Here is a 20,000-nt window from a genome sequence, read left to right as displayed (position 1 = left end):
GGTAAAGATGTCTTGAATTTATATATCGAGAGAATGGTATGAATGGAAATTCATGTTTTCACAATATTTTGATTATATTGTCATCAGAAATACATGAATTTTGACAGCTGTTATAGAGGAAACTGATCAAATATATTCATGCACTGAAGACACTTGTTCTCATTCATATTTCTTTCCACATTTGTTGCAATGAATACTATTCAGACATTGATTACTTGAATGATATATGCATACTTTTCTGAAGCTTCAAATATTTAATTTTCCTTCTGCTAAATTCTGGAAAGCGTTATGATAATACTTGAAATAATCCAGCAGTTTTGTTCTATTTACAGAGAAGTGCGAGTTAGATGATGGGGAAAAGGCTGTACCTACATGTGACCCCAATCGGGGATACTCTAAAATCAAACAGGAATGGCATGTTCCGTAAGTAAATATGTATATATATATCAGTAGATATGTATACAGATATAGATATATATTTCAGCAGCAAACTCCTCAGAATAACAAAAGTTTTACTGATACTGAATCATTTTTATGCTGTCACAATCATGAAAGACAGCAAATTGTTCCCTAGTTATTATTGGCAGTTTTCAAATGTGTTGCATATTTGCAAATCTTACAGGAAGAATGAGGAGGTGCCATCCAGTGCAGAACCTGTGGAACCCGCAGCAGAAGCAGCTGCCGAAAAGGCTGAGGAGGCAAAACCAGCTGAGGAACCAAGTGAAACCGAGGGGGGCTCCAAGCCTGAGACTGGTGCAGAGACACAGAAGGAGAGAAAGAAGTGGTCTCAAGAGGCTATGATGAAACTGACGAGAAAATTCAACTTAGATCTAACCCCAAAGGTGGGTTTTATGTACAGACTAAGAAATAAGAAGCTCTCCAGAGTGAATTGATCTTAATTTAATTCTCTTAAAATGTTTCTCTCCTTGTAGGTCTTGTATATTTGATTCATCTGCATTTCTGTTTTTAATATCTTTCTTTTCTCTGGTATCTTCCGTATTTTATAATCTAATTTTCCTCCACAGCTGTTGTATTCACGTGGTGCTCTTGTGGAACTTTTAATTTCATCAAATGTTGCAAGGTTAGTCCAGAAACTCATAAATGAAAAAACACTTTGTTGACTGTAGTTATTACTTCTAAAATTGTTTATACATGTGTGTGTGTGTGTGTACTTTCCTTTTATGATGATGATTCCAAATAATTCATAGTTGATTAGCAAAGACAGAAAATTCTCTCTGGTGCACACAGATATGCAGAGTTCAAGTGCATCACTCGAATTCTGACATGGCATGGCTCCTCTTCGGACGAGGAGAGTTTGGTCATGGTTCCCTGCTCGAGAAGCGATGTCTTCACGGCCAGCAGCATTTCCTTGGTAGAAAAACGTCTGCTTATGAAAGTACTGGAGTCGTGTCAGAGCTATGATCAGCATCCCGAACAGTTTGAAGGTAGGTTAGCGCCTTTTTCTTTTGCTTTCATGCTACTGCACTTTATTCAGGTATTGACCTTTGTCATGTCAGATCGTTTGGATTGAAATTTTGTATAAGCCCTTAGCCATTCATCCCGGATGGCAAGAATACATGCCATGCCTACAGTGATATAAGTTCATTTATTGTCTTAACACACGGATGGCTCTACAAGTGCTTAGTCACCATGGAGTCAGTTATTAGTCTACCTTTCTTAGCTGTTTACCCTTTTCCTTGATTTTTGAAAAGCTTCTTTTGTATGACTTTATTGTCTTTAGTGTGGTCACTAAGCTTACTGATAGATTTCTTGATGGCTGAGCACATGTGGAGTCATCTGTATGTAACAAAATTCACCAAAAAAACACAGAGGACAGTACATAAATCCAGTCTTTGTGTTAAGATCTGTTTTGTTTAGTTCAGTGTTTGTTTAAAAAGTATTGATTAAATTTCTTTCTTCTATGAGCAATGGAGGATCAAAAGTCTTTTCTCTCTCTCTCCCTCTCTCTTATAATTTGTGCCTCATAATGTATTTTCAGCATGATATTAGTTATATAGGGTTTATGTCTAGGTCTCACCTTGATTTCATACCACTAAAATGAAATGTAATGTTCTTCCAGAGTATAACGACAAGCCTTTCATAGACTTCTTAAAGTCTCGCCAGCTGACTGACAACCTTATTCACTATGTAACGGAATCTATTGCCATGGTGCCCAAGGACTCGACTTGCCGTGAGGGGCTGGAGAAGATGAAGCTCTTCCTCTCCAGTTTAGGAAGATATGGAACGACTCCCTTCCTCTTTTCCATGTATGGCTGTGGGGAACTTCCTCAGGCTTTCTGCAGGTTAGTATGAAGATGTGTGGTTGTCTTGGATATTGTTTTTCATATCTTTTAGGTGTATAGTATGTAATTGTTCATGAAAAAAAAATATATGTATATATGATCTAGAAATATCATAATGAAGAGAATATGAAATACTTGGATATCTTATCTTATTTTTCTGGATTTCAGACTTTGCGCAGTGTTCGAAGGCACGTATGTACTTAGGAGGGGAGTCTCATCCATTGTATTTAATGCAGAAGGCAAGTGCGCGGGGCTAATTTCCGAAGGACAGCGTTTTAGGTGTTCTAACTTGGTAATGGATGTTGATTATGCGCCCCAGAATTATGCTCCAGCCAAGAATGTATCAACAAAGCAGTGTATATCAAGAGCAATCTTCGTCACAGACAGGTAAGACCTTAACTTTGCTCAAGGCTTTCAGTCTTTGGCAGTGTTACAGCATAGGAAAATCTGAATGATAATAATTATTAAGAAAAAAAATATGATTTGCCTCTGATTGGTTTTGGGTTTTCATTTTGTCAGGTCAATCATGCCAAATGACAAGGAGCAGCTGACTTTCCTGCGCTTCCCGGCCAAGAACGGCAACACTAAGCCTATCAATGTCTTGGAGATTGGGAGTGGATCTGGAGTGTGCCCTAAAGATCTGTGTTAGTACCTCAGTAGACCAGTGTAACAAAAAGAATCAATTCTATTCTGCTATGAATGATAACTGTTTTTATAGCAGTCTTGGAAAGATGTGTAATTAGTATTTAGATGCAATAAAGTTGTTTTCTGAAAGGACAACTAAGATCTTTGACTTTTTTTTATATATAGGCTTCATAAAGGTTTTGGTTTAATGTTATCTTTTGTTTGCAGATTGCATTCACATGACATGCCTTGGATATGATGCTGAGGAGGATTTCAAATCATCAGTAGAGAAACTGTTTGCTACAGATGAGGACTCAGACAAACCAAAGATTTTGTGGTCTTTATACTTCAATCAGGTAAGTTTGTTCATGGTAGTGTTCAAGTTGTTATAAATTGTCAGTCCCTCTACGGGGTTTAATATAACTGTTTCATTTTTATTTTTATTTATAGATTCTGTTTATTAATACTGTTATTGTTATTTCTTGGCCATTATTAGGTAGTAAAGGTAGAGCAAAGTTATTATTAGGTAGAGCAAAGTAAATGACATTGCATCTTACTTGTCCGTGAAAAATGCATGTTCATTGCTATCCATCTCACCTTTCTCATGTGACATTAATACGTGCAGTGCAACCTTTAGGTGGTACCTGGGTTTTTAAATGTCATGTGTTTGTGATTCATTTCATAACCCATTTAACTTATATTAGCTACATAAGAATGCAAGTTATCTTTAATCCTATTTACTGTCCATTGATCACACAAATTCCCCAAGATCTGTACAAAATTGAATATTGCTCTCTGTCATAGTTCGGTTTTGTTCATATTAGGTAAAAGCACTTCTCATATATTTCTTGTTTTCTCATAAATATCTTCTCATTACAACAACTTACTCTCATTACATTTATATCCATAACAGGAGGACTTCTCAGGTGTCGATCTCTCTTCATGTGGCACCTCCAACCTACATCTTTGCTCAGGACCTGACTCGCAGCTAGATTACGATTCTGCTATTTCTCAGGTATGTATCTTTTATTTGTAATACATTCATTCAGGCTTAGGTTTTTGTTGATAAGTTTCTTGTATTTACTTGGGTTTTAGTATTCTCAAGACCCTTGGGGATAAATTGAGTATTTTGCCTAGTTATGATTATTCTGCTTTTTTCTTTCTTTTTTTCTTTTCACTTATTTTCAAACAGCAGTGAATGATTATGGATTTAGATTGAATCACTTTCCACAATCACCGTATACTTGTATTCAGTCTACAAACGTACAAAAATGTAGCCTTTGTTTTTCTTACTGTAAGTATTTAACAATGCCATTCTTATGCACAGGCACAGTCAGTGTTCTCTCAAATGTTCCCGGAGGAAGAATTCTTGCCTCGTGCCCCAGACCCAGAGGAGATTGTCTTTGATAATGCTGGAGCAGAGCCCAAAGAAGGTGATAACTTCGAGAGTAAACCAGAGGAAGCCGAAGACACTAAGGGAGAAGGAGAAGCTGCAGAGAAACCAAGCGAGGAGTAGGAGGCGGTCGCTTCACGTTAAGGGGTTGTCTCTTTTCTCCCAGTTCTTCACGTTCTGAGCCAAAGCCTCACACCAGCATGGTCAAACATCGTACATGTTGTAGAGCTACTTGTGCCTCAGTGATTATTTATTGATACTTTATCGCCAGGCTGTGTGAATAGTTGGTAAATTACCTTGTACATCATTCCTGTATCGGCATTAACAATTACAATGTATTTTCCTAAATCATGTTAGTGTCTCGGTTATTTATAGTACTGTAATTTTTTTTGTGCACTCAAACACCTCTTAAGCATCTTTTTTTCTCATTTCTTGTCTTTCCTGAAGAGAAAGGATGCTTAGTAATGGTTGTAAAAGATTGTTCAGTGTACTGCTAAAATCTTTTTTATTTTTTGTTTGATGTTGGCATGATAATTCAGGATAGATGTAAAACTCTTTCATTTTATACAATGATTATAGGACAACATATCAGATTTAAACACACACACACACACACACACACACACACACACACACACACACACACACACACACACACACACACACACACACACACACACACACACACACACACACACACACACACACACACACACACACACACACACACGCACGCACACACCAAACAGAACAGACATACACCTGTACAAAAGACCACACATGCATATATATATATATATATATATATATATATATATATATATATATATATATATATATATATATATATATATATATATATATATATATATATATATATATATATATACGCAACACACACATGCATATACCTTTACGGAAGCTTTAAAGTAGAAGTTATCTGTTGAATTCAGGTTGTCAGTGTTTGCTCGGTATCTCATTTTCAAGTTACTTAATCTACAGTGGGACTTCACATTGATGGACGAGTGGTATTCCCAGTGTGCAGGCGTTTTTATTCTTTTTTATTCAGAGTACACAGTTGAAGCACCATTCCAAGTAATTTTATAGTATTGCATGAGAGGTTTCACATACTCACTTTCTTTAGGGTTGCTTGATTCAAATAACACAACATACAAATGTGTGTAATTTTCATTTAGCACATTTACAGGTTTTAGTGATGTTTACTTTTTCCATAGGGAGTATGAAATGATGTTACACTATATGAAATGATCATTATCCTGCTATCCATATATGTTAAAGAGTAGGTGTCTTGTGATAAATATATTAAAAATCACTAATACATTTAATTCACGAAAGGTATACAAGCATTTGGAAATGGTTTATGTTTTGCTATGATTGTTAAAGATGAGCAGAGACCATTATATCTGTCTAGCACATGCAATGCCTTGTCGACACAGGATTTCCATTACGAAATAGTATATAATAATAAATTTTCTTCAAACTGTCGTCTTTTTATTTGCCCCGAAGACGGTTACCTAATACTGTAGCAATTAAGCATTATAAAGTTTAAAGAAATGAATAATTTAGACAGATTTTGTATGTATGTAAGGAATAAATGTATGTGGCAGTCATAGCACATATATGAAAATAAGAAAAGGACTGACAACTGTTCAAAGAAAAAATCAATCCCTTTGACATTTTAAAGTGCAAAAAAGGAGATAATATAAGCAACTTGCCAGCCAAGTAAATATGTTTCAGTAAATAGAACAAAGCTTTTAGATAACTCATTTGAAATGGTAAGTTGTTCATAATTTTTGTATAATAATGAATAGTGATTAATAGGGAATTCATATAGTCTCTGGAGCTTTCATTCTACCTTATACGACTGTGTAATTTTCACAAGGATGGCCCTTAACAAGAATAATGATTTTAGTGAATTATACCGATTTAGATATACTTTTAATAACCATTTTTCACTTAATTGCCAAAGTATTCATAGTTATAAGAAATAAAGATCACAGTAAACATGTAATCCACTGGTGAAGCAATATTTCCTGAAGACTGTGTTTTTACAGTGTTTTATATAAAAATCATGCTGTGTTAAATCACATGATATATTTGTGTTTCCTTTGACTGGAAACTGGTAATGTTAGAGCATAGAAAAGTTATTTCAACTTCAAAGTTTCATTCTTGGATATCTTCTCAATGAAATCAGTAATACTTACGTCCTATATTTTGGGGTCACAAGAGTGACAGTATCTGGAGATTCTTAATTTGTGATTTGTTATAAAGGCAATGTAAAATAAATGTCGGATATTGATGATCTGTATTTCCAGCATACAGTGTGACCATACAATGGAAAATATACAACATAATCCTCTAACAAATTTCAAGTATTATAATATATATCACAGATCAGTCTACACTGGCTGATCCCAATCCTGTTTAACAATATCAGAAGCCTTTTCTGCAATCATAATAACAGGTGCGTTGGTATTCCCAGTGGTAACAGAGGGCATGACAGAAGCATCCACAACACGCAGTCCTTTTACTCCACGAACCCTGCAAGTGGTAAAAGAACTTCTTGAAATAGGGCTATGTACTTCCTTTTCCTCTAAGGAACTCTCTTAGAAGTAAGTTTGTGGAAAAGGGCTGTGTACTTCATTTTATTTCAAGGAACCCAGCCAGAGGTAAATTCATGAAAGGTACGAGAGTTACTATTGAGGTAGAATAAAATAGGTTTGGTAATATAGCAGTATAGATGGTGATGCAGACTTCAGAATGCAGGACTGAAACATTAATTTAGTCGATGATATGTGCTTAACTCCTTCATCTCCTTGTGTATCTTATATCCATTATTCACTAACTTCAATTGCACACATGAATAGAAATCTATTAACAAAAAACTACAAGTATAAGTGTTTTTCTATTTATATGTATATCCAGAAAGACATACATACAAATATGCATGCACACATACGTAAAACCACAACACAACAACAACAATCTATTTCTGCAACCTTTCCACAGATGATATAATTTTTCCATTACCTTAGCCTGTTATCCACAACACCCAAAGGATCTGAGGTCGGTGCCATCTTACAGGAGCCAGCAAAGTGTAGAAAGGAAGAAGCCATGTGACGTACATAACACGCCCAGTATTGGTCACTCCCGTAGGGTAGGTTTTCACACCCACGTAAAGGCTGTTGGGTAAGGAAATCTTATGAAAAAAAGTGTAATTATAATGCTGCTTCCGTTGGTTGATACATACGGGTTTTGCTATGGGTTATATTTAGAGCTTAAATAATCGTATCATATTACAGCTGTTATGTTATACGTATTATCAGTTACCTTGTTAAAGAACCTTGCTCTGTAGGTTCTGGCGAAATCAGTTGTGTTGCCCAGCGCTAACGAAAATTTTATACCTAAAACGGAAAACAGGCAAAAACGTATTTCAATTTCATTCCAGAAAAAATACATCAAAAACGTATTGCAGTTATAAGAATACAGAGGGAAATGACATAAAAGAGAGGCTGGTTACCATTAACGAGTGTGGCTACATCATCGGGGTGACTCAGGTAGTTTGGGTCAATGGCTGGAGGTCGTCTTGGGTCACTTGACAGAAGAGTTACTGACCCTCGACTCTTAGGTCTCACAAGCACTGGTCTGATGGAGAAACCTTCCTGACCTAAGATGTCTTTGTAGTGTTCCTTAAAGAACTGAAAAGTTAAATACGTGAGGTTAATAGACCTATGACAAGGTGAATGTACAATTTTGAATTTTCTTTCTTATATCTTTGGCATGAACTAACCATGCTTTAATGTGGGCGTGGTTTGCAATTACTCGTAAAACTACTGTCAAGTGATGTGTGTAAGCTGAAGTGTCCTTTTTGCATACGTAAACTATAATACTCATTTGTAATGTACGGCAATGTAAGATATATTACGCCAAAGAGAAGTATTTAAAAAAACTCGAATGTTTATATATAAATATCCACAATTTTTCTTTCCTGCTTGCATCATCATCAAACTCATAATAAGAGAAATTGATAAAACGAAATACATACAGTTCGGTCCATGCCCCAGAGCGAAGGGTAGAAGAAACCCAAGTCCGCCCCTGCTGTGAATCCATTGAAGAAAACCTGGGTGTCGGTCCAGAGGGGGTCGCCTCCTGGGGATACCTTCACCCAGGCGTTGAGGACTTCAGCCGACACCCGAGTAAGTGGACCTGGGGGAAAAAAAGCAATTTTGTTCAAGATGCTTTCATGCTTTGTCATATTTTCAAGTCGAATCCTGGATTTACGGAAAAAAATTGCTTTTTTGTTCAAGATGCTTTCATGCTTTGTCATATTTACAAGTCGAATACTGGATTTTCCCGTAAAGTATGTTTTTTTTATTATATATACACTATTGGACATACTTTTCGAACGCGTTGCAAAAAAAAAAAATAATTCAATCATGACTAGCACCTTCTCTTTTAATTTGCGAAGGTCATCAGGTTTCCTTCGTGTGGTAAGCTCACCTTTCCTGGACCTAATGAATTCCTGCAAAGACGACGGCGAAAAGACGTCGACGCCCGCGAGGAGACCCAGGTTCTGAGGACTGACTCCGAAGGGCACCGTCCACGTGAGACCGTAAACGTTTATGTGGTCGTGGAAGTTCTGGCCGACGCCGGGCACGTCCGCCACAACGTTTATCTGAAGCAACGAAACTGAACTTCAAGACAGATTGTTATGGGCTTGTTCTCCATAGAATAATATACCCGAGTCTCTCCTTACAATTCAGGAATCCATGTAAACTGTATGCTGAGCGTCTTGTCTATATCGATTCACAAAACCATTCGATTCGGTTAACGAACGCGAATCCCTTTTATTTAACCTTGCGCTCAGAAGTCATTCACAAAACTTCAACAGCGCAAATTCCCACCCGATGTTGCTGAAGATGAGCTCTGGGGCCTACACCGGAGAGCAGAAGTAATTTGGGCGATCCTATGGCACCTGAGGACACGATCACTTCTCGACGCGTGCCTATTGTGAGCATCTGAAAACGACAACATGCGGTTGAGGTTTCCTTGGGTGGTTTTCTTTGGCAGGTGAGTATGTCATCATCTTTTTGTTTCGTCTCGTGTGGTTTCACAGTGTCAGCCATAAGAGAGAAGGAAAGGTAGAGAGAGAGAGGCAGGTAGACAGACAGACAAAGAGACAGATAGGCAGGGGAGATAAGACAGAAGATAGACAAACAGATAAAAAGGTAGAAGGATATGATGAGGGACAGAGTAGCGCACATGCACGCTAAGGGAGAGAGAGAGAGAGAGAGAAACACAGAGAGAGAGAGAGAGAGAGAGAGAGAGAGAGAGAGAGAGAGAGAGAGAGAGAGAGAGAGAGAGAGAGAGAGAGAGAGAAACAGAGACAGACAGACAGACAGACAGACAGACAGACAGACAGACAGACAGACAGACAGACAGACAGACAGACTTACCCTTCCCCTGTGTTGCAGCTGAACGCCAACGGCCCTGTTGTCTCCATCAAAAATAATCTGAAAATGACCGTAACCAAACATCAAAACAATAAACTCAGAGCCACAAGCAGAGACATAATAACTTCAGCAGACGTCGTTCCTAAAAAAACTTACTTTATGGACGGTGGCGCTGTGGAGAATATGCAAATTAGGTCTGGAGGTGACAGGTCGCAGGTAGCTCTCAGCTGTAGATGCCCTCGTGCCATTGCCGACTGTGTACTGGTTGACTGCAAAACCTGAAAGTCCGAATTTATACTGGCTTTGTTAGTAATTTCCCAAGATCTAAGAGTTTATTTTGATCAAAATTCTCTCGTGTGCAATGTGTAGGGCAATATTGATGTCACAGTTACGGAAAATGTTGCATCCTGAAGTGATTTCCCCGGTAAGTCCGAATGTTCCACGCATCGAAACAATTTCATGCAAGCGAAAATGAAACAAGCCACAATGAGAAATGAAAATAAGCAAGTTTACTCACCTACAACAAAATGCTTGTTTGCCTATTAACTCAATTCATTCACCGACTCCCTTCGGATTCACTCACCTATCTGTTCAGGACCATTGTAATCGACCACGGAATAGCCAAGTTCCTGTCCACCTTTAAGGAAGGCTTTGAAAATGGGCCCAGGGGAGTCCGGGGTCACTGCCAGGGGCCCGCTTCGTCCTCGATACCTCTCTGTGGCGAGAAGAAGAACCCGTATTAGGCAGATGGAGGCGCTGGTTAAGGGTGGGGGAAGGGGGATCTGGGTGTGGATTGTTAGCGAGAGATGGAACGTCCTTTTAAGAGTGTCAAGGAGACTTAAGAGTGATTGCTTCTCTTCCTCAGCTGACTTGGTACTTGCGGAGATGAGGGGGGGGGGGGTACGGGGGGAAGTGCACTGGCTAACGGTTCCCAACCTTTTCTAAGCCTCAGCCCTTGGAAATGTCTGATGAAATCTCGCAACCCCTTCGAAAGTAATAAATAATAAAGTCAATTTCATTATCAATATTTAGAATTACACAACTACAAACACTGCCAAGTTGAACAGAGTCGCCCATCAAAATATTTCTGCAAAAGAGCGTATATGTGCCCTACATAGCTAGAGTAAGGAAAAATATAATCCATCATTTATCACCTGCAATGCTCTCTCGTTCACCTTGGCGAGGTCGGGAACCCCTGGTCTAGCCTACCGTGACCTTTGACATGATGCCAAGAATAAACATAGAATATAATAATCTTATAAACAACAACTTTTTGCGATTCTCGTTTTCCTTCTTCATTTGTCATGATACCGAGGATATCAAGAAATTCATCATATAAACCACATTTATAAAAATTCTAGTTTTACTGACGGCAGATAATAATAATAATAAAAAAAACGTGTTTGCTTTCTTCTGTTTCATTTGTCTTTGAACGTACAGTAACATATTTTAACCTCATTTACGGCAGATTTCGTCTACTAACCGATCTCCCTATTAGTCACCAGTAGTCAGTAAGATTTTTATATTTATTTAAGTCATAGTGACTTCCATCCATCATTAACCATGGATTTCTGGATATTTTTTATATTTTTTCATGCATAGTGACTTCCATCCATCATTAACCATGGAGACTACCCAATTAGAGCTTTACTCCTTGTAAGCTGATTTCTAGTTTCTGAATTGCTATTATTGTAATTTGTTTAGTTGCATATCACCACCTCTTCCTCTGGCGCAGCGGTAAGGTGCTGGTCTAGCAATCTTGCGGACCTGCGTTCAATCCCACGCCCGGCCAGTGAGTGGTAACCCCGGCCACTCTTTGCACACAGGGGGAGATTTGGGCAAAATAAAACAGACAGTATGTCACAGCAAAGAATATCCATTGTAACAAATGGAATCAAAACTAATTCTTTTAAAATCTTTAATCTTTCTTGGCCTCCAGTGGGGTTCTGTAAGGTCGTTTTCTATCCCCTGTTCATTTTATCTTCTTTCACCAATGGTCTTTTCCAGACTTCACGTTATTTTCCATTTTGACTCTCTTTTTTTTGTATTATTTTCTATTCGTTTTTAATCCTCTTTCTATATTCGCGTTTAGTCGTGTCAGAAGTGGGTTCGTTTTGGGTTCCTTAAACGGGGATAGTTTAGCACCTCAAAAAAAAAAAAAAAAAAAAAAAAAAAAAATCTTACTACATTACTACCTAATAGTCATTTCCTCTCGCCCGGTGAAATTTCGTTGCAGGAATGCATCCACAGCCACAGACACACACGCACACATAAACACGTATGTGTATGTGTGTCTATATATATATATATATATATATATATATATATATATATATATATATATATATATATACATATATATATATACACTCATATTCGCACTGAAATACTATTAATTTAGCAGGTAGTATTGGTGAATTGAATATTTTAACCTTAACGCTCTAATTAACGAGCTAACTATCTGTATAATAGTCAACTACTGCAAACTACCCTATTTGCTTGTTCGTCCCGTTCAGCGCCAACGTGACGTCACGACCGCTGCGCCAAGTGTCGGTCAGTTAGTTCCCCACCGCCATAGGCCTACATAAGACATTCTTTGCTAATTGGTGCTTTTTGCTGCTCGTGGGTTCGTACTTTCGAATTCTTTTGTAGGGATTATTATTATTATTATTATTATGTATTATTATTATGATTATGATTATTATTATGATGTATTATCTTTTATAAATGGATTGTGTAGGTTGGGTGTTATTTTTGTGTTTTGTTTTTGTTTGTTTTTTGGTTTTTGTTTTACACGGTGACGCAAATGTAAAAATTGTAAATACCAAATTAGTTTGCATGTCTTCCATTTCATGCTTTATTATAACTAATTATTAATATTTGAATATGGAAGATGATTAACAACTGATAACGAAATATTACTCTAATCGAAATGTTTATTGCAAGAAAAAATGAAAGTCGAAGAAAATATTTAAATGAAATACATGTTAGAGGAATTAATCAATTAGCATCTAATAAACTTAATAACATAACTACCCTTTGAGCATGATAATAAGGGATGAAGACCGTGTTAATATTAGTGAATGAACGAAACTCGATAATTACTAGTTGTACTTTATCACAAGAACCGGTTTTTGTTACGTGGGATTAGGTCATCCACAACGGGCCACATCCTTCAGATTTGACCTTTTTTTTCTATTATTTTGGCGACCGTTTTAGCAGGATTAGCGTAGTTGACCCGTTTGTCAAAAAAAAAAAAGGGGAAAAACAAGTTGCGGCAAGTTACCTTATACCTCGACCCTCCCCCCCCAAAAAAAAAAAAAAAAAAAAAAAAAAAACTACGACAGAACGACAAAAACTCACCATTGTCTTCCAGGAAGCTCCCGTAGTAGTTTTCGGCCTTGATGAAATACGGCAGCACAGACCGGTAGTCCCAGTCCGCGTTCCCGAGGGAGGCCCAGTGGTCGAAGTCGCGCCGGTTGCCTCTCACGTACATGAGGCCGTTGATGGACGAGGAACCGCCCACCACGCGCCCCTGGGTGATGCGCGCCATCTGTGGGCGGCGAGGGCGGTTTTTGTCGGTTCGTATGGCGGGGCGGCGGGAAAAGTGTCAACTTAATGGGAAAGGTTAGATCAGGTGCAACTCGAGGATGTGTCGCCATGGCGTCTGATTCTATTTTTGGAAAAAAAAAGCACATGGGGTTCATTTTGATAACGTCACAATAGTTACGGATGCCTTGTGAGTATGGTCGATCATTTTGGTCTTTTCAATTTTCAAAAAGGATGGAAAATAATGATTTTAATGGTTATATTTTCACTGAACAATCGTCAAAACAGACGCCATGACACCTCCTCGAGTTGCTACTGACCTGGCTTTCCTTTTACGTTAATGCGAGCAGTTTATTTGCGTGTGAGGTAGAGGTGAACGCTCCAGATGTACATACATACATACATACGTACGTGTATGGTGGTGTTGGTGTTTGCGCGTGCACAGAAAAAAAAAATATAGAACCATAAGAAAAGCAGTAAAATAAAGAGCGACGGTTGACCCTGACCCGATTTTCGAAGTTCTTCAGCCCGTGCTTCTGAGCCGTGGTCGTGTAGTCCCAGTCCAGGTCGTGGCCGGGGAGGAAGAAGAAGGGCACGAAGGCAGGAATGAAGGTTTCGGCTGCAGGAGGACCGCCCGCCTCCACCACCAGCACGCGCCAGCCCTCCACCTCGGATAACCTGGACGCCATGACACTTCCGGCACTTCCGGCGCCGACTGCAAGGGCGGGAAAGGCGGCCATTTTGGATTTCGTGAGTGAGAGAGACTTTTGGAAGCGAGGAGGAAAATGAAGATAAAATGGAAGGGAAACAAATATGTAAAGAAGAAGAAAAAGGCGAGGAAGAGGAAACGAGATAAGAGAGACGGACGACAATGGGACAGGCGGCCATTTTGGATTTCGTGATTGAGAGAGACTTTTGGAAGCGAGGAGGAAAATGAAGATAAAATGGAAGGAAAACAGAAATGCGTAAAAAAAAAGACAGAGGAAAAGAGATAAGAGACGGACGACAATGGAAAAGACGGCCATTTTTGGTAATCATCGCGAAACTCGGAGAAGGGAGAAGGAAAAACGAAGATAAAGCAGAGGTAAATAAAAAAAATACCAAGAAGCTAGGCAGAATGAGGGTGAAGAGGAAGAGAGCCGAGAAAGACAGAGAAACCATATCAGAGAGAGAAGAAAAAAAAAAACAAGACAAATAGTAAGCAACTTATAAAAGACAAAATACATACGTTTTCTATTTTATAAGCAGAGATAGAGGTAATTGATGAGGTTAGTAAGGAAAAAAGTAAATATTTACGAGTAATTTATCTCTTACTTCAAAATAATTTTTATGAGATCACCAAATTGCCAAAATTTCCATTTACTGAATTTGCAAACATAGAAAATATAGCTTCACCTCGATTAAAAAGTATAGAATATAGCGAAAGATGATGAAAAAAGTAGTATGAGAATGGCGTATGAATATAGCATTTATCGAAAATAAAATCACAACTCTGTTAAAAGATATGATAATGAATAGATGAAAAAAAAATATTGCATCACTTACCGACAGTAAAATCTATTAAAAAGGCTATAATTAATAATAATAGATAAATAGATACAATAAAAATAAAAAACGGATATCTCATCACTTGCCGACAATAATAGATAGATAAATTAAACAGAAATAAGAAAGGGATATAGCATCACTTACCGACAATAATAGATAGATAAATGGGAAAAAAAAGTATATATATATATATATATATATATATATATATATATGTATATATATATATATATGTATATATATATATATATGTATATATATATAATATATATAGCATCACTCAATAGATAGATAAATGAAAAAAATAATTATATATATATATATATATATATATATATATATATATATATGTATGTATGTATGTATGTATATATATATATATACATATATATACATATACATACATACATACATACATACATACATACACACACACACACACACACACACACACACACACACACACACACACACACACACACACACACACACACACACACACAGAGCATCACTCACCGACAATGAAGTCATAGGCGTCGTGCAGGTGTCCGCTGAGCGAGTAGTCCCCCTTCTCGCCGGCCTCTCGAACGACCGCCAGCAGGACGAGGCGCAGGAGGGGCAGCGTCACCGCCGTCAGGAACCGAACGAAGGAATTCCCGATGAAGTTGATCATTCTGGCTCCTGTGGGGGGGAGGGGAGTTTTTATGAAAAGGGGGGGTTGGGGGATTTTTTAAAATATTTTTTAATGTTTGTTTTATTGTATTATTGTTATTATTTTTGTTTTGTTTTGTTTTCTGATGTTTCATTTTATTTTTATTTTTTGGTTTTGTTTTTTTTCTTTCATTTCTTTTCTTTTGGTTTGCATTTTTTTTTTTTTTTTTTTACTTTCCTTCTGTATGTCTGTCTGTCTATCCTTTAATCTTACATAAAATGTAAGAGTGTAAGCAATGATATTGAAAGACGAGGCCGGGCTTAATTAAATCGACGTAAAGCGGCCAAAATCAATTGATGTTAAGCGGCAAAAAAAAAAAAAAAAAAAAAATTGCAAAAATCCAAACAAACGGGTTAAGAAGCAAAAATGACTGAAAGTGCTAATATATGTCCTGAACATATAGCAAATGTGTCCTGAACATATAGCAAATGTGTCCTGAACATATAGCAAATGTGTCCTGAACATATAGCAAATGTGTCCTGAACATATAGCAAATGTGTCCTGAACATATAGCAAATGTGTCCTGAACATATAGCAAATGTGTCCTGAACATATAGCAAATGTGTCCTGAACATAGAGCAAATATGTCCTGAACATAGAGCAAATATGTCCTGAACATAGAGCAAATATGTCCTGAACATAGAGCAAATATGTCCTGAACATAGAGCAAATATGTCCTGAACATAGAGCAAATATGTCCTGAACATAGAGCAAATATGTCTTGAACATATAGCAAATATGTCCTGAACATAGAGCAAATATGTCTTGAACATAGAGCAAATATGTCCTGAACATAGAGCAAATATGTCCTGAACATAGAGCAAATATGTCCTGAACATAGAGCAAATATGTCCTGAACATAGAGCAAATATGTCCTGAACATAGAGCAAATATGTCCTGAACACATAGCAAATATGTCCTGAACATAGAGCAAATATGTCCTGAACATAGAGCAAATATGTCCTGAACATAGAGCAAATATGTCCTGAACATAGAGCAAATATGTCCTGAACATAGAGCAAATATGTCTTGAACACATAGCAAATATGTCCTGAACATAGAGCAAATATGTCCTGAACATAGAGCAAATATGTCCTGAACACATAGCAAATATGTCCTGAACATAGAGCAAATATGTCCTGAACATAGAGCAAATATGTCCTGAACATAGAGCAAATATGTCCTGAACATAGAGCAAATATGTCCTGAACATAGAGCAAATATGTCCTGAACATAGAGCAAATATGTCCTGAACATAGAGCAAATATGTCCTGAACATAGAGCAAATATGTCCTGAACATATAGCAAATATGTCCTGAACATAGAGCAAATATATCCTGAACATATAGCAAATATGTCCTGAACATATAGCAAATATGTCCTGAACATATAGCAAATATGTCCTGAACATAGAGCAAATATGTCCTGAACATAGAGCAAATATGTCCTGAATATAGAGCAAATATGTCTTGAACATAGAGCAAATATGTCTTGAACATAGAGCAAATATGTCTTGAACATATAGCAAATATGTCCTGAACATAGAGCAAATATGTCCTGAACATATAGCAAATATGTCCTGAACATAGAGCAAATATGTCCTGAACATATAGCAAATATGTCCTGAACATATAGCAAATATGTCCTGAACATATAGCAAATATGTCCTGAACATATAGCAAATATGTCCTGAACATATAGCAAATATGTCCTGAACATAGAGCAAATATGTCCTGAACATAGAGCAAATATGTCCTGAACATAGAGCAAATATGTCCTGAACATAGAGCAAATATGTCCTGAACATAGAGCAAATATGTCCTGAACATAGAGCAAATATGTCCTGAACATATAGCAAATATGTCCTGAACATAGAGCAAATATGTCCTGAACATATAGCAAATATATCCTGAACATAGAGCAAATATGTCCTGAATATAGAGCAAATATGTCCTGAACATAGAGCAAATATATCCTGAACATAGAGCAAATATGTCCTGAATATAGAGCAAATATGTCCTGAACATAGAGCAAATATGTCCTGAACATAGAGCAAATATGTCCTGAACATAGAGCAAATATATCCTGAACATAGAGCAAATATGTCCTGAATATAGAGCAAATATGTCCTGAACATAGAGCAAATATGTTCTGAACATAGAGCAAATATGTCCTGAACATAGAGCAAATATGTCCTGAACATAGAGCAAATATGTCCTGAACATAGAGCAAATATATCCTGAACATAGAGCAAATATGTCCTGAATATAGAGCAAATATGTCCTGAACATAGAGCAAATATGTCCTGAATATAGAGCAAATATGTCCTGAACATAGAGCAAATATGTCCTGAATATAGAGCAAATATGTCCTGAACATAGAGCAAATATGTCCTGAATATAGAGCAAATATGTCCTGAATATAGAGCAAATATGTCCTGAACATATAGCAAATATGTCCTGAACATATAGCAAATATGTCCTGAACATAGAGCAAATATGTCCTGAACATAGAGCAAATATGTCCTGAACATATAGCAAATATGTCCTGAACATATAGCAAATATGTCTTGAACATAGAGCAAATATGTCCTGAACATATAGCAAATATGTCCTGAACATATAGCAAATATGTCCTGAACATATAGCAAATATGTCCTGAACATAGAGCAAATATGTCCTGAATATAGAGCAAATATGTCCTGAACATATAGCAAATATGTCCTGAACATAGAGCAAATATGTCTTGAACATAGAGCAAATATGTCCTGAACATATAGCAAATATGTCTTGAACATAGAGCAAATATGTCTTGAACATATAGCAAATATGTCCTGAACATAGAGCAAATATGTCCTGAACATAGAGCAAATATGTCCTGAATATAGAGCAAATATGTCTTGAACATAGAGCAAATATGTCTTGAACATAGAGCAAATATGTCTTGAACATATAGCAAATATGTCCTGAACATAGAGCAAATATGTCCTGAACATATAGCAAATATGTCCTGAACATAGAGCAAATATGTCCTGAACATATAGCAAATATGTCCTGAACATATAGCAAATATGTCCTGAACATATAGCAAATATGTCCTGAACATATAGCAAATATGTCCTGAACATAGAGCAAATATGTCCTGAACATAGAGCAAATATGTCCTGAACATAGAGCAAATATGTCCTGAACATAGAGCAAATATGTCCTGAACATAGAGCAAATATGTCCTGAACATATAGCAAATATGTCCTGAACATATAGCAAATATGTCCTGAACATATAGCAAATATGTCCTGAACATAGAGCAAATATGTCCTGAACATAGAGCAAATATGTCTTGAACATAGAGCAAATATGTCTTGAACATAGAGCAAATATGTCTTGAACATATAGCAAATATGTCCTGAACATAGAGCAAATATGTCCTGAACATAGAGCAAATATGTCCTGAATATAGAGCAAATATGTCTTGAACATAGAGCAAATATGTCTTGAACATAGAGCAAATATGTCTTGAACATATAGCAAATATGTCCTGAACATAGAGCAAATATGTCCTGAACATATAGCAAATATGTCCTGAACATATAGCAAATATGTCCTGAACATATAGCAAATATGTCCTGAACATATAGCAAATATGTCCTGAACATATAGCAAATATGTCCTGAACATAGAGCAAATATGTCCTGAACATAGAGCAAATATGTCCTGAACATATAGCAAATATGTCCTGAACATAGAGCAAATATGTCCTGAACATAGAGCAAATATGTCCTGAACATAGAGCAAATATGTCCTGAACATAGAGCAAATATATCCTGAACATAGAGCAAATATGTCCTGAACATAGAGCAAATATGTCCTGAACATATAGCAAATATGTCCTGAACATATAGCAAATATGTCCTGAACATAGAGCAAATATGTCCTGAACATATAGCAAATATGTCCTGAACATAGAGCAAATATGTCCTGAACATAGAGCAAATATGTCCTGAACATAGAGCAAATATGTCCTGAACATAGAGCAAATATGTCCTGAACATAGAGCAAATATGTCCTGAACATAGAGCAAATATGTCCTGAACATAGAGCAAATATATCCTGAACATAGAGCAAATATGTCCTGAATATAGAGCAAATATGTCCTGAACATAGAGCAAATATGTCCTGAACATAGAGCAAATATGTCCTGAACATAGAGCAAATATGTCTTGAACACATAGCAAATATGTCCTGAACATAGAGCAAATATGTCTTGAACACATAGCAAATATGTCCTGAACATAGAGCAAATATGTCTTGAACACATAGCAAATATGTCCTGAACATAGAGCAAATATGTCCTGAACATAGAGCAAATATGTCCTGAACACATAGCAAATATGTCTT

The 20,000-nt window shown here is 36.9% G+C and overlaps 2 protein-coding genes across 2 annotated transcripts in view; one reads left to right on the top strand and one right to left on the bottom strand.

Annotated features, from left to right (window-relative positions):
• The window catches only part of Rep (Rab escort protein), a 10,705-nt gene extending 5,652 nt beyond the window's left edge, over window positions 1-5,053 (top strand). Inside the window, exons 4-13 of the mRNA XM_027350744.2 lie at window positions 333-423; window positions 623-842; window positions 1,026-1,081; window positions 1,249-1,445; window positions 2,081-2,303; window positions 2,472-2,690; window positions 2,823-2,947; window positions 3,156-3,283; window positions 3,841-3,942; window positions 4,255-5,053. Coding sequence (XP_027206545.2) covers window positions 333-423; window positions 623-842; window positions 1,026-1,081; window positions 1,249-1,445; window positions 2,081-2,303; window positions 2,472-2,690; window positions 2,823-2,947; window positions 3,156-3,283; window positions 3,841-3,942; window positions 4,255-4,443 — 1,550 coding nt within the window. The 3' untranslated portion in view covers window positions 4,444-5,053. The remainder of the gene's footprint in view (window positions 1-332; window positions 424-622; window positions 843-1,025; window positions 1,082-1,248; window positions 1,446-2,080; window positions 2,304-2,471; window positions 2,691-2,822; window positions 2,948-3,155; window positions 3,284-3,840; window positions 3,943-4,254) is intronic.
• A 1,576-nt stretch (window positions 5,054-6,629) lies between these two features.
• The window catches only part of LOC113800041 (glucose dehydrogenase [FAD, quinone]), a 29,578-nt gene continuing 16,207 nt past the window's right edge, over window positions 6,630-20,000 (bottom strand). The window contains exons 2-14 of the mRNA XM_070114619.1: window positions 15,408-15,572; window positions 13,850-14,058; window positions 13,158-13,347; window positions 10,378-10,509; window positions 9,951-10,072; window positions 9,798-9,854; window positions 9,246-9,359; window positions 8,842-9,016; window positions 8,387-8,547; window positions 7,862-8,039; window positions 7,672-7,745; window positions 7,372-7,523; window positions 6,630-6,882 (exon numbers count right to left, since the gene is read on the bottom strand). Of these exons, the coding sequence (XP_069970720.1) occupies window positions 6,741-6,882; window positions 7,372-7,523; window positions 7,672-7,745; window positions 7,862-8,039; window positions 8,387-8,547; window positions 8,842-9,016; window positions 9,246-9,359; window positions 9,798-9,854; window positions 9,951-10,072; window positions 10,378-10,509; window positions 13,158-13,347; window positions 13,850-14,058; window positions 15,408-15,564 (1,863 nt within the window). The 5' untranslated portion in view covers window positions 15,565-15,572 and the 3' untranslated portion in view covers window positions 6,630-6,740. The remainder of the gene's footprint in view (window positions 6,883-7,371; window positions 7,524-7,671; window positions 7,746-7,861; window positions 8,040-8,386; window positions 8,548-8,841; window positions 9,017-9,245; window positions 9,360-9,797; window positions 9,855-9,950; window positions 10,073-10,377; window positions 10,510-13,157; window positions 13,348-13,849; window positions 14,059-15,407; window positions 15,573-20,000) is intronic.

The sequence above is a fragment of the Penaeus vannamei genome, chromosome 3 (assembly GCF_042767895.1).
Source record: "Penaeus vannamei isolate JL-2024 chromosome 3, ASM4276789v1, whole genome shotgun sequence".
Classification (NCBI taxonomy): domain Eukaryota; kingdom Metazoa; phylum Arthropoda; class Malacostraca; order Decapoda; family Penaeidae; genus Penaeus; species Penaeus vannamei.
The sequence above is the reverse complement of the archived record's forward strand: the minus strand, read 5'-3'. Positions and strand labels throughout refer to the sequence as shown.